The sequence below is a fragment of the Plectropomus leopardus genome, chromosome 1 (genome assembly GCF_026936395.1).
Source record: "Plectropomus leopardus strain MGB_pleo_1.0 chromosome 1, ASM2693639v1, whole genome shotgun sequence".
In the NCBI taxonomy this organism is placed as follows: domain Eukaryota; kingdom Metazoa; phylum Chordata; class Actinopteri; order Perciformes; family Serranidae; genus Plectropomus; species Plectropomus leopardus.
Window position 1 is genome coordinate 30,054,689 of NC_142176.1, and position 14,807 is coordinate 30,069,495.

At 38.3% G+C, this 14,807-nt stretch overlaps 1 protein-coding gene across 1 annotated transcript; it reads right to left on the minus strand.

Moving 5' to 3' along the window:
- Positions 1–1,394: 1,394 nt before the first annotated feature.
- Positions 1,395–3,359, minus strand: serf2b (small EDRK-rich factor 2b). The gene is made up of 3 exons (XM_088079740.1): positions 3,202–3,359; positions 2,253–2,361; positions 1,395–1,825 (listed from the first exon to the last, which is right to left on the minus strand). Exons 1-3 carry the CDS (start codon positions 3,206–3,208, stop codon positions 1,756–1,758), a joined length of 186 nt encoding a protein of 61 aa, XP_087935866.1. The 5' UTR covers positions 3,209–3,359; the 3' UTR covers positions 1,395–1,755.
- Positions 3,360–14,807: the final 11,448 nt, after the last annotated feature.

Consider the following 14,807-nt stretch of genomic DNA (forward strand, 5'->3'; position numbering starts at 1 on the left):
CTTCTTTTTGACAAATTCTGTGTCTTTTTCTCCCTGAGCTTTGACCATTGTTTTATTAGCTCTTTAGTTGTTTTAACTGCATATGTTACAAATGAAAGACAAGGCCGTTTATTAGTGAGTAACAGCTCTGTGAATATAGATTGTGTTCAGGTCTTTACCAATTATTCTGTAAAAAAAAATTTTAAAGTTTAAAAGTTAAAGTTTTTATCTTGAATAAAAATTTAAACTTTAAAAATAACAATTTCGTTTAGTTTTCTACTCAGAAATTAATTAAATCCTTAGATAAAGGCCTACTGTATTTATTAAAAACGTTTTCTTACACTCCTTAAAATCATGAAGTTTTGGCGACCCCTAATGGAGGTCTAGGTCCCCAAGTTGGGGACCAGTAGTGAGGGGAATACTGCTGAACGTGGCCATGTAGCATGAGGCATATCAGAGTTTGTGAAAGTTGCATAATGATCATAAATCAAGCAACCAATAAGCAACAGCACAACAGTAATTTCGAAAAAAAAATCAGGGTACACTGAAGAGGGAAAAACGCCTGTGACAAGACACTGATGCTGCTGCACGTTAAAGTTTGGCATGTTCTCACTGTACCTGAGTTTCCTCTCAGGAGACTAAACTTTATTAGGCTGGTTGCACATTGCAGAGCCTGAAACACTATTGATAGAAAGACGTCACACGCACACTGTACTGTACCTGCTGCACACACATGAAGACTTTTTATTCTCCGAGGTCATCATGTTGACAGTATCCTGTCACAGGTTTGCTGAGAGAAAGTGCAGTAGCTATAACTATCATTATGATTATTCGTTGCCTAATTTGTCTAAATATGTGGATTCTTCAAAGTAACTTTAGGAAAATTTTAATTTTTCAGTAATAATAGGAGGTACTATTAGTGGAGTAGTAGCAGTCTTTTAGCATTTTAACTTGTTTGACATTACAAAGGCAGTCTTTTGTTATCTAGGCTGTCTGTTCAGCAAATGCTATTTTTAGATTGAACTCTTTACACACCAGAGGTTTACCTGGTCTCAAGGGCCTGAGAGAAATTATATTGTCTGTTATTCACCCTTTATTTGTATACTTTTTCAAGTTAGAAATAATGCATTTTTAGTTAAACAGATTTCTGTTAGAAACAGAATCAGAACATAAAGTAAAATTCTCCATATACGGGAATACACAGACATAATTCAGAGTTTATTTACTGATGGTTCTTCCTCCTGCCCGCTATATTACATTTGTCTATAAACTGCATCTCAATGTGTTGTCATTAAAAAAGATGCAACAAGAATGAACAAGTAAACATCAGCCCTTCTACAACGAATTTACATATCTTGTGGAAGTATTACACAAACTATTTTCAACACCAGCAATCAGAATAACTCAAGCAAGCATGAACTAAAAAGATACACTTTATTTGAAACCAGCAGGGGACATTTTTGTACAAAAATACACAACTGTTACGCAGATGCTTTGTGTCAAGAATTGTTCATCTCTCTCCCGCTGCTTACACCACTGATGCTCCTCTGCATGCAGCACCAATGTGGGACAACCTATAACTTGCTCAGACATAATTTCACCAAGTAAAAATAACAAATCCAACAAGTAATGTCATTTGCCATAGGGAAGAATGTAGGGTCCTAGATTCTCGAGGCTAGACAAAAATGACAGATCCAATTTCATAAATATCAGGAAGAATGCTGAACATGGGATGTTATTGAAGCACTGAGTTGAATTTGTCTCCGACTTCATCCTTTACTTGGACTTCGTGTCTTCTTTTGTCCCATCTGACTTTTTCTGCTTCTGTTGCATTATCTCGGCATCCCTTTGGGAGAGGGGGACATTTATAGAGAAAAATAGACTTGGTTAGGGAAAACTCTATTGTTACACACATGTGGAGCACACATTAGGTGCACCCAACATTTGCACACTTGTGACATCAATTATTATTTAACAGAATACATTTAGAATATAATAGATTTTGAAACAAAAGAAAAACTTTTGGACTGTTTTTTTTTTTTGCAACACTAGTAAAATCGTAAGCTAAAAGCTCAGTAACTGTCTAAGTGAGATTTCAGGAATTTATTTATGTGATGAAAAATATATAAATGTATGATCAGCTAGGAGTGAAATGGTACAGAGTCCTATATTCAAGCCAAGACAGACTTGGGTAAAAAAACAGACTTATTATGGTGCTGCAAACATTCATTGTATTTGTGTGCATCCAGTTTGTTAAATCTCTACAGACCTACCTTTGCTTCCGAGCAGCAGCAGACAGCCCATCATCAACCCTCTTCCCTTTGCCATGTTCATTCTGTTTTTTGGCGTTCTTCGCACGTGCAAGCTCACGCTGGTTTCCTCCTGCATGTCAGACAAAAGGGAAAAAAACACCAATGCTTAAAAAAATGTAACATTAATGACGAACACAACAGGCATGCGAGCTACACCCTTAAAAACATCTCCGTTGCTCTCGCACACAAAAGAAGAAAAAACAGGAAGCACTAACAATATAAAAGGCATTTTCTAAGTGCACACAGGCCATCATTTTAAATAACAAACGCCCCGTTCACATTAAGCACGGATTGTTATGTTGGAGAAAAAAAGAAAAGTGGTGCAAAATGTGAAAGCAGCCGACGTGGCAGAGGGGCGCTCCAGAGCAGCTTCATGCCAGAACAACAGCACAGAGGGCAGCAAAGCGTCCTCCATCGTGTTATTGTCCAGCCAGTCGAGTAATTACAGAGAGGAAAAAGAAAATGATTCCATTATGTCTGACACCAGCCGCTGCTACCAGCCGCGTCAATATCTGGGTTAAATACCCGCTTTCTGTCACTGCTATCAATGGCTGTACAACAGGCCGAGGTTCCGACTAACAGCTGGACCAACGACGCCATTAGCATAGCGATGTTGACAATCGTTCAACGAAAATCATTACCCTAAAATAGTCGTTGAACACATGTTGTTGCATAAACCCATCTACGCCATTTTAGCCTACAAGGACGGCACATTTATTGTTGTGTATGATTTATAATCCAAGGTGACCACACAAATATGAAACACTGTTCCGTCCATGTCAGCAAATAGACGGAACCCAGGTCGGCGGTGGCCGAGGCTAACGAGTGGTAAAAACAATGAGCACAGACTAACATGCAATCCAATAAGTTACACAAATGCCTTACAGTCAAAATATATGTCGATACCCACTGGTCATTTTAGTAATCGCCGCTTCTTTCACCCCAAATCCAAATAGTTCAGCTCAGCCAAAGGGCCGTCGGTTCCCTTCTTGTCGCTCCAGTCGCAGCGTTTCTGCTTTCGTTGCGCCTCTGGCTGCCAAATATGCGCGAGACTTCCGTGCGAGAACCAGAACATTCCATCTCGCACCCATATTGCACTGCGCATGCGCCAAGCAATAGCCAGTTTAGGAATTAAGATTACAAAACGTGAAAAAGATCAAACCACGATTACAGAAGACAAACAAAGACCAGGGAGGCGATCAGATCATTTAAACACCATGTTCTTTGTAAAAGTTTTTACGTAAAAAGGCATGTGTTCAAATATCTAATTCTATTAAAATCTATTTGGTTTAGATTTTGTCCTAAATCTCTAATTTAAGGTCCACACATAAGATAAATTACCACCTATACAATTATATTTCACAATATATGCAACATGTGGGCTGAGGACACAATGAAATAAAACACATTGCAAGAATAAAGTGCTGTTACTTCAAATTTTGTAAAAAAAAAAAATCACTGCATCCTAAAAAAAGCATATTATTGCTTCTAGATCAGTGACATAAAAACACTGCAAAGGCATAGCATGTTAATAGGCCAAATAATACAAACAAGGCAATACATTTGTAGCTGAAGAGCAGGAAGCAGCACTTCAAAATAAAAGCCCTATGCCATAAACTCAAAATAAAGTGTGTTTCTTACAAATTTGACATGTTCTGGAGTCAGGTGGGGTCCATTCAGAATGAACCTGTGACCCACTTTTGGACCATGGCCCACCAGTTGGGAACCACTGCTATAATAATGTAATTTATTTTTGTCCAAGTGGGTATTATAAGAATTAACACATTTTACATACTTTAGAACTAAACCTTTTAACAGACAACTTTTCGTTTTTCAAGCTGTGGTATCCAAAATCAAGAATTAAAGAAGGAATAAACTCAGCTATTTTTGCAATAAAACATTATTATGCAGAGGAATGACATCATGACAGTAAACGCTGTCATAATTACAGTGTGGATGTGTTCTTCATTTGTTTTGCGTCTGGTAATTTAAGTGGCTCCAGCGATCATGCAGAGATGCCTGTTATAAAGCCTACAAAGCCCAAAGCTTTGAATGAGGGACAAGGAGCCTTGCACTGTCCTGTTGCAGTGACTTCTTTTCTTACCAATGCTGGGATGGGGGACACTTAAAAGACACACAGAGGCTTGCATGTCTTTTTACACAGATGCGTGTATCATGTGTAAAAACTTATCTCAGATGAATTTGATGGATATTCAATTTATTGCACTTTGTGTACCTTAGATTTCTATGGGTGTTTTTCTAGTTACTGAAAAATGTTAAGCCTGCTTACATTTGTATTGTAGACTCAATAAGCTCAATTTAATGAGACATTACCATAACTACAAATTCACAGCGATCTTGTTGAACTGGTTCTACAAAAGAGCCAGCAGGTGGCAGACTACGCTAAAGTAAATGTGTAAGATGGCACTCAGACTATCTTCATTGCCATTCTTGTCACAGAGGGCACTAAGCATGTACAGAGTGAGTGAGATGATAAAAATATCAAATACTTAAATAGATTATTTAAATAAAATACATTAAATTCATAGATTTCTTTAATTAAAAATAGTGGAATGAAGTGTATTCCAGAGTTGCGCATTTCACCATTAAAAAATATATGTAAAACAAAAACCAGAGTAACTGATTTTGTCACTGTAAAATGCAAATTGCATGAAATTAATAATCAGACCAAAAATACAAACTGAGTTAGAACTCGATTATTGCCTTGCCCCAGGTTAAAGTGTGAAATGGAATTTTCTTAATTGTTTTATTTCTTTTCTGCTATAAGAACCAGATGATGTTTTCCTTGCAGTTTTAGTAGGGTGATTTTATTAACTGTTTGGTAATTAAATAAGCTGAATGACTGAGTCATGTTTGCCCAAAACAGAACTTTTACCCAGACACCAAAACCATAAATATAAGACAACTTACTGTAAGCAGCTGAACCTGCATATGCCTATAGGTCGTGCCAAAACAGTCAAACAACTGCATCAGGAGTATTTTCCAAGTTAGCCCATTAGTGTCATCTCAAGGGAAATTTCTGATTGTCCGCAACTACATCAAGTTTAGTAATATGACACCTTTTAAAAAACAAAACGTTTTCGAAACATCATTTGAATCAGCAAAAAATGTCAGAAACTTTGTGTTTTAAAGAACTGAAAAAGTAAGCTCACAGTGGTCAAAATGAAAAACTACAGTCTACATATTACATCTGGAAAAGAAATCTGAAAACATGTTTATAGTGAGCAGTAGGAGGAGAATGAAGACAGGGCTGGGTTTCTTGCTGAAAGCTGAATACTGTATTTTAAGGATATAATTACTGTTTGAATACAATGAGCCATCAAACTACTGCTGTGATTGTCTAGCTAACAGTCTATTTGGGTGAAGAATAAGGTCTTCTTTTAGTATAATTATATGCTGTAAGTTTGTTCTGGTCACCTGCCCGCTGTAACACTTTTTCTCATGTTTCTCATCAAAGCCTTAAAGTCAAAATCATGTGTAATCTCCTCCAAGATTATCGCCCGTCTATTAAGAAATGTCCTCATGACAGGTGGTCACGCATTATTAACCTATGTATGCTTTAAAATCATTCTCAATTCATAGAAATGTCTTTTTGTGTGCTAACTTTTACAGAAGCCTGCAAGTGCTGTACAAATTTAACCTAACGAAGAGAATGCAGCTCAAACTGCAGTAAAAAGTAAGGAATGCAGTTGTGTACTAGCAGCCACAGGGTTCTTGTATGAGGGATGTACACAATAATAATCATCATGATCCCAAAAGTATTTGAAGGAATAAACCCAATCGAGACTAACACTCCTTTATGTGTTGTTTCTAAACAGCAGTTACAAATGACGTGCTTTGTTGTTAACTTGGAGGAGTTGTTGGAAATATCTTCAGCTCAATGATTCAGTATGTAAAAACAAGATTAAGAGTCTGAAGCCATGCTAGCGACTCTGAGATTGTACACAGCTGTGCTTGAGCTACATGCTAACATCAGCAAACATGCTCACCATGCCAATGCTGTCATGATGTTTCCTTACCCATCCTTACCAAGCATCTGTTTCCATATGGACAGATAACATAGAAATTACATTTTTCATTTCTGTAGTTTTCAGTCCCTCATAAGAGGCTCCACTAGATCCTGACTTAATTGCAGTTTTTCACTCATGATATTGAATTGTCTTCCACCAGATTTGAAATGTTTTTACCACTAGACACAAAGGAAATATGTAGTTTTGTATCCTGGGACTGAAATTGTTTATGAGACTGTTTATGGATGGACCCATTAAAAAGCCTGAAAAAAAGTGTGAATCTAACAGAAAAAGAAGCCCTACAGAGAGTGGATACGGAGCAATGGCTTTTTCATGCCACTTGCGTGCTGGAGCATGAAGACTTTAACAGTGTGTAGAACAGCATGTCAAACACTGTGGTCAGTTTATTGGGCTGCTGGCGACACGGGACAGCCCAGGATGTCTGCCTCTGACTTGTTTTCCCCACAGCTGCTTTCAGTGACAGCATCCTGCTTAAAGTAAAACTATTTTTGTCTCCCAGTGCAATTATCACCACCTGGTAATTTTGACAATGTCGACTGCCTCTGCTTTTAAAAAGCCTCCAAATGTTAATGCTGTCCTTGTGTGACTGCTGCTGCAGCTGCAGCTCAGTTGCCAGTCGTGTCTGCAATTTAATCAAATGAAGATGATGGGGAGGAAAAACTTTGTTTTCCATTAATTTCATATTAAATTTAACACAGGGATTTTATATTCCCAGTAAGAGATTTTGTCCTCTCATTAACTCCAGCACTTTTCCATACTAACTACAGACAGCCTTTTACATTACCGCATTCAAGTAAACTGTTAAGCTTGGGCCAACAACATGTGTGTGCATGTTTAAATATTAAGTACGTATTGTTGGATAATTGTGTGGAATTATTGAGACAAGTGGGTTTGTTGTTTTAGGGATTTTTTTTTTAATGTTTTGTGTTTGGACTGCTGATTTTTTTTATTCAGTCCAAACAGGTGATAGATGATTCGTGAAATCATGGAGTTGTGGGTTGCATATGATGTGAGAAAAGGACAACCACCATTAATTCCTTCTCCAGCATTTGATTGCAACATCTTCATGCATAAGCTACGCTGCTTGGAGCAGCCTTTGCTGACGCCGATCATGAAGTGGTGGAGGCACTGATGTGTGGCAGTATAAACTTAGTGTGACATGCTGGACGTATGGTGCATTCCTCTCTGTCTCATTTCACCGCTGTCATCCATCACGCTGCCAGAGTCCTGCCTTCTGTCATGAATGATTGATGGGACTTGCTGATCCCGTCTTCTGCATTGCCTTAATGTCCCTCGTGTCCTGATTGTTGGAGCTAATTTTGACATGAGCCTGTGAAATTATGTTGTCCATTCTGTACCGCAAACTACTGTACATGTATTTTTATTCTCAAGAAGAAAAATTAAACTTTTTTGTATTCATGCAAACTGAAGGGTATTGAATTGAATTAAATATATTTTATTTCAAACAATTTAAAAACAACAAGATAAAATACTACAAATTAAAAAAAAACAAAACCAAAATAACGATGAATGTATATAACAGATTTTCAACAAGCAACATAAATTAACCTGTCATGTTGGAAAAGAGGAAGTAAAAAGCAAACTGCTTGCCCAGTCCTACCCGCTGTGGGCTTAAAACAGCATATGGTTTTTAAATTTATAGCTGTATTTGGTTTTGATAAGCATTATTTACAGACTATTTTTAACCAAGCTAATTTGTGCCTTTATCAAATTGAAATAGCTTTTTTAATACTGACTTTAATCTCAAAACCCTGAGAGGTAAATGAGGAAAAGAAATCTAATCATCCATGATCCAAGTCTGATTTAATTTGTTTTCTCTCTTTAGACCAGGTGAAAAAAACTGCAGAACTGACGAAGCCTCTGGCACGGGAGGTGAAACAACTTCACAAACTCAAGAAAGTTGAGTTGGATGTGACTTAGAAGTTAGAATTACTTTGATGATGGTGGTCATGTCTGAGATGGTCTGGTGGTCAGGACTCCTGATTTATACCCAGCTGGTCTGGGTTCACTTTCAGCTTTGGGAATTTTTTATTTTCTTAAATCAATCGTCATGAAACCTTATATGATTTTGTGAAAATAATAAATAGGAAAATATCTATGATGTGTTAGATCCACTGTTGTAGATATGATCATTCTTACTTTTCAAACATGATGAATTGAAAACATCAGTTGTCTTAAAACATCCCCTCGTTTTCTGGTTAATGTGCTGATTCAGATCTCTTAAGAGGCAATAAGAAAATATGTTTTTTCATAAATATAGGTCTGTAGCCTAAATTCAGGGCAAAGATCTGATTGTAAGCCGGTGTACATGTACTTATTCTAATAGCTACTGCTGTTAATACCTTGTTGGTCCTCGCCGCAGGAGCAGGCACCTTTCAACATTTCTTGGGAAATTTTCTAGTTGGCTAGTTACTGCTCCTTCAGTTAATACCCACACATATGACCTCATGACAAGATGAAATAAAAGGAAATTACCATACAACATATTCTGAGTTAAATCACTGCAATGATTTTTTTTTAAACCTGCTGTCTCTTTAGGTCAAAAAAAGTAGTTCTATTGAGCTCTCATGGGTATCACCATCCTCTGTTATGCAATAGCAGGATTCATTTCACCTGTGCTATTGTCCTCTTTGCACCGAAGATAAAGCTTTCAAGGATGTAAACAAAGTATACATAATGGAAAAGAACACTGAAGGGGGTTAATGTGTTACATTGTTGGGGGAAATAGAGCATGATTGCATGTGTGTTGTTGGCTTCTCTGCTAAAATGAGGCAAATGTACTTAGGTATACGTGTGCATGGCCTGGATCGAAAGGAATTATTGCTTTTATAGAATAAAGTCTTTACCCTTCTTATACTTAAGTTTAAGTTTATAATGTGATGTACTTGCACTTAAGCTAGTACTATGGCCTTTCCATTTTTTTATGGCATAGACATAATGGAAAAAGCACTGTATCAATAACTAAGCAATATTCATCTGAAGTTTTGTGAGTCAGAACCACAAAGACACTTTAGAGTCCACCTGTTTCTTGTGATGGAGCCAGACAAAATGACCTCCCATTTTTCTTTTGTCTTTTCGCTCCCTCTCTCACCTTATTTGGTGGCAATTTCAGAATACCCCTTGTTTCACCTTTTATCTGAGGTCTAACAGCTTTGCCTTGGGGGAGCTAGTCAAGATGATCAAAAGTTATTTGGGGACAAAAGAAAGACACGTGAGTGTCAAGGTAATTTCTCCTGGAGTGCAGATGTTGCACTCGTTGACCCTTTGCTGTGGAAACACTAAGCACAAGCCAACAGGGGTGGAGATTGGGTTGAATTTCACTGGCAGGACTATGGATGTAACCTTCTGAAAGCACACAGAAAATTTCAGTCAGGTGAACGAGACCAAAGGAAATATGCAGAAAAACAAAACCTGCGGCAAAAAGTAAAAGAGTCTTACACAAGACTATCTGTCAGCTTGGTAGTGTCTGACCAAGCTGCAACAGAAGAATCATCAATATTTTGAGTGAAGATTCAGATTTTTGGGGTGTCCCAATGAGACGGCACCTTACTTTATTACTGCTATCTGTGAATCACAAACATAGTGCCAATGAAATGAGCTGTGACCCCAAGTGAACATTGTGAGGTAAAAACACCATTTTTTTTCTCATGCAAACATCAGATTTTACACAGCTATGTTGCAGTGTGCAGCTAAACGAGACAACCTGTCCTCTGATACAGACGAATTGAACGTTCCTTCACTTGACGTGGAACAATAGCAGTCATCTGGAGAGAAAATGATGACTTGACAAACATCATGTCTTGTGTGTTTGTATCCTGGTGTAAGAGACTTGAAACCTCCCTTTAATAGCAGCAAATGAATGAGTGGGCAAAATCAACTGTAAAGACATCAGACTGTTGTTAAAATGTACATTGATTCTGTACAACATTTAAAGCATTTGACCAAAAAGAAAAAAGCCGATTTCATAATGCTGTTTTTTGGATTTTCATTGCCCATGTAATGTCAAAATTGGTCTCATTACAATAATAAAATCAAATCATGACATTGTCCAGATGATGTGTTTTCAAATTGTTGCCAAGGTAACAGCCATTTCTGTGCTAATGCCAGAATGTAGGGATGACTTGATAACCATGGCTGGTGTGCTGGATCATACCAAGTGCCTCTGACAAGGTTGCTTGGTCCAATATCAGATTGATTTGGGAAATGGGATAACTGCACCAAAACAAAAATGTATACACACGCAGACATCCTCAACTGTCCAAATATGGATCACGTCCGCTTTAATTTGTACAACCATATTTGCTTGCATTTTTTGCTTAAGATGTCTCTGTTGTCATATCCATCTCTTCATTCTCCTGCTGTGCCTGAGCTCACCACTGTCTCCTGACTGACTCATCTTGGTTGGTTCCAGCGACAGACGATCTGACTGACGGCTCCCCACTCTGCATGTAAAGTGCAGAGAATTACCCATCTCTGTGAAATATAGAGGAGGAGCCGTGACAACTCACTGAAAATACTCTGTATGCATGAGATGCTGTTGATTCCACTGAGCTCATCAGTGCGTCTCTCACAACAAGTTTTTATGGCCGACACAGTGTTCAGTACATACTGTTCAACACAGACTAGGATGACCTGATGTGGCAATATGTCACTTATAAAAGAGAACAAAATGTGTTTAATGTGCAGTGCGACACATGTTGCTATCAAAGCAGTACACAACAGCCTGTGCACAGTGGAAATGGCTGTGCTAGGCAGCTTAATTTAAGACAAAGAAAACCATTAGAGAAATCACTATTGTGGTTCCATGCTATTGTTTCAACTGCTCTAAATTCCAAAGCCTCGATAGTCCAAGAAGTGCTCCATCAGCCCGGTATCCTAAAAACAAACGTGCATTGCTTCGAAGACATGAACCCTCTTGCTCTGCCTCTGATTGGTTTACGCTGATATTCATACCCTAACACTGACTACTCTCACTCCTCATGCCTAAACCCAAACAAATCAACTAACAGGGAACAAGTACTAGCCAATCAGATGCATATTGGGAAAGTCCAATGACGCTGCCTAAATACACTGCCTGCACTTCAAGTGGTTCATAAGTGAAAGTTGAAAGGGGTTACTCTTTCATCTATTGCTCGTCTGTCCGTCCTGGAAGAGGGATCCCTCACTATCCTCTACCGCTCTTCCTGAGGTTTCTTCCTCTTTTTTTTCCCCCCGTTACAGGGGTTCTTTTTGGGGAGTTTTTCCTTGGGTGATGTGAGGGTCTAAGGGCAGAGGGATGTCGTACACTGTAAAGCCCTCTGAGGCAAACCATGTTTTGTGATAATGGGCTATATAAATAAAACTGACTTGACTTGACTTGACTCTTGTATGATTAGACATTTTTTTAAGGAAAACTTTAAAGGTGGCATGCTTTGATTGTGGATAAAGCATATATTCAGACCTCTCTATCCTGGAAGTGCTGTTTTTTTCATATTTAATAAGAAAAGTCACAGTAATTGTATAAAGAATAAAAAAAGAGCTCTATCCTGTCTTTAAACAAATGATTGTTGGCTACTTAAGTCCATATTTTTCCTAACTTAAAAGCATGTCTGTAAATATTGAAGAAGAAGAAGAAGTAAAAGAAATCATTCAGACAACAAATCTAAAGTTTATACTGTTCCTTTATGCACATAATATAAATAAAAATGAACTTATCAGTGTTCCCAAAAGAGCAGGACTAAAAGTAGCATCCTACACGTGGGAGTCTCCTCCATGGCAACTTGCCTTTACTAGGCCTCAATTAGCTGAGTCGCAGGACACATGGGAACCCCTTACCCATCTCGAGAAAGGGCTCCCGAGACCAGAGCAGAGGGAAATGAGTGCAGCAGACTGGTTCTGTACAGTAAAGCCCATTATTGTTGGTCTGAGGGGTAACAAATATCCACAGTGCCTTTTCCCTTAGAGGACACATGGAGACAAATATTATGAAGGGTGGTATTAGATGCAGATAGCTCCTTTAGTCCTGCTCTGGCTCCCAGGGCTCCTCAGCTATAAAAGAGTGTGTAATGGCGATAATGATGAACACTTAACACAGTCTGTATTATATGGGAGTTTGGATTAATGTATGCCTTTTTAACCATCTCATTTGAATTCTACAATGCAGATGTTAAACATGACAAAGCTAATAGTAAACTGAGTACATTTCACAAAGTACATTTTGATGAAAATGTTGAATAACTTAAAAACTGCATGTATCTTTAACTGAACTATAAATAACCTGAGAAAACAACACTGACCTTTACTCCCCCTGACAGAATGTCCTACTCCACATTTAACTACATTTAGTGATTTGGGGGCCTGGTGCCCCAGCCCAACTGCCTTGCTTTGATTTCACCCATTCTCTAACTGGGAATGGTGGTGGGCTGTTGGCATTTATGCTGTTCTCTCTCGCTCTCTCTCTCTCTCTCTCTCTCTCTCTCTATATATATATATATATATATATATATATATATATATATATATATATATATATATATATATATATATATATATAAAATGGAAGTATCTTGTTATATTTTTTCTGCATGTTGTTAAGAATCTTCCTTTATTTTGAGGTCTAAAGGTTAGCAAGTATGCTTTACATTAATATGGTGAACTCAAAACCATCACTCACTTGGCCGCAACTCATTATTGGCAAAATATATGGTGAAATAGAAATGCAACATCTTGCCATGGCCATGCTGACAGACGAAAACTCAAAAGCCTCATATTTTTGTATCGTCAAGGTCTTTAAATTGTATTGCCAAAATTTGAAGTCAACCTGGCTGAATTTCCAGGAGGGCGCCGTTAAAATACACCGCCTGGAAAGCTAAAAAGTTGCCCAGTGACTTCAAAATGGCTGACTTCCTGTAGGGTTATTATGTAGGGTTTAGGTTATGGCGCCAAGAAGCTTTTTTTAAGTCTGTGGTTGTTACATGTTAATCCCACATTTCATACACCAAGGTGAAATATACTGTGAGGGCTGGGTCATGCTGTCGACCATTTTGTTACACGTGAGCACTGTAGTTCTGATCCATGAGCAAAGTATGAGTTTTTGCGCACTTTGACGTCTGAGCCACACTGCCTGTGTGAGCATTGAGTGTGCATTGCGGAACCTATTGTTTCTGTTTTTTTTATTTCTGCACCCTTTTTGACAGAGTAGATTAGCCACACCGGCATGAGCACCTCTGCTCAGTAGTGGCCCGGCTGCTAAGTACATAAGGCTCATAATGTAAGGATGAAATGTCCCTTTTTCGCACATGCAATCTATCCTTCATCACTTTCCTCTCTCTCACTCCTTTATGATAGTGTTGTGCGGCTGTGGCAATACAAATAAGATGATGTCTGTGGCCTGAGTGAATGTACCCCCCCCCCCAAAAGCTCAGGATGAGGCAGCTGAGATCATCCACTGGAAAAAGAGTCACAGGATGAGTCGTATTAAATTCAGAGATAAGACACTGTGCAACTCTTTTGTATGTTTCTAGTCCTTTCTCTTTCAAGAATGATTACCTGGTCGAAATACATATTACAGCTTTTGACAAGGCGACGACTTTAATCAAGCCTCAGAGGGAACAGCGTCTCACACACACACACACACACACACACACACGCACATACATACACAGACACGCACAAGATCACGCTGATCTCTTTCTTCTTGTTCTTAAAAACAGAAATGTGTGAGTCTGCCAGAAGGCTTTGCTAAGAAGTTTAACATATTGGCAGCATGCTAACACAGTTACCTAAGATGAGGACCATTGAACAAATTACCTACTAAGAATCCACATTTGAGCTTTGTCATGGTTAACTGCTTATACTCCTTTTCCACCAAAATTAGTGAATGTATGCAGGTTTTTAAAACATTAATACACCTGCTAAAGACAGGCTATAGGCTATTTTCCGATTGCCAGCAGAGCAGAGCTGTGTACACGCCTCACACAAGGCAAATAAGACTGAATTTTAGCTCAGAGCTTGCGTAAAGATTCAACCAGTTGATAACTTATTTCTGGGTTCCAATGTGTCCTGAAAAACAGGACCAATTTTCCATTCATGGAAAACATGAAAACTGAGAGAAAAAATAAAATTCACTGGAAAATCTTTTGTTGTTCCGGACAGTTATTTCAACATCAATTACATCATTATTATTTCAACATTTTCCTTCAGATGAGAGAAAACTACAAGGCTATCGATCAGAGCTCCTTAAAGGCTGCTCCCCGTTATGTCTCAATTGGTCACAATTTTTAAACACGTAAGAAATGATAGGGAAGATATAGCAATAGCAATTTTAATTTTCTTACAGAGAGGAGCCATGGGCCCCTGGGCACAGATACGTAAAAGGCTCCACCACCTCTCCATAGGAGCAAGACAGACTTTGTGGTGGTATATTGTTGTCATGTTGTAATTTTTTCCTGTTTTTGTAGTGATT

What these genes read in the sequence shown, in the direction of transcription:
- serf2b (XM_088079740.1), bottom strand. An exon ending in GCTGCTGCTCGGAAGCAAAG is followed by an intron (nt 1,826 to 2,252) that starts GTAGGTCTGTAG and finishes CCTCTCCCAAAG; the next exon opens with GGATGCCGAGATAATGCAAC.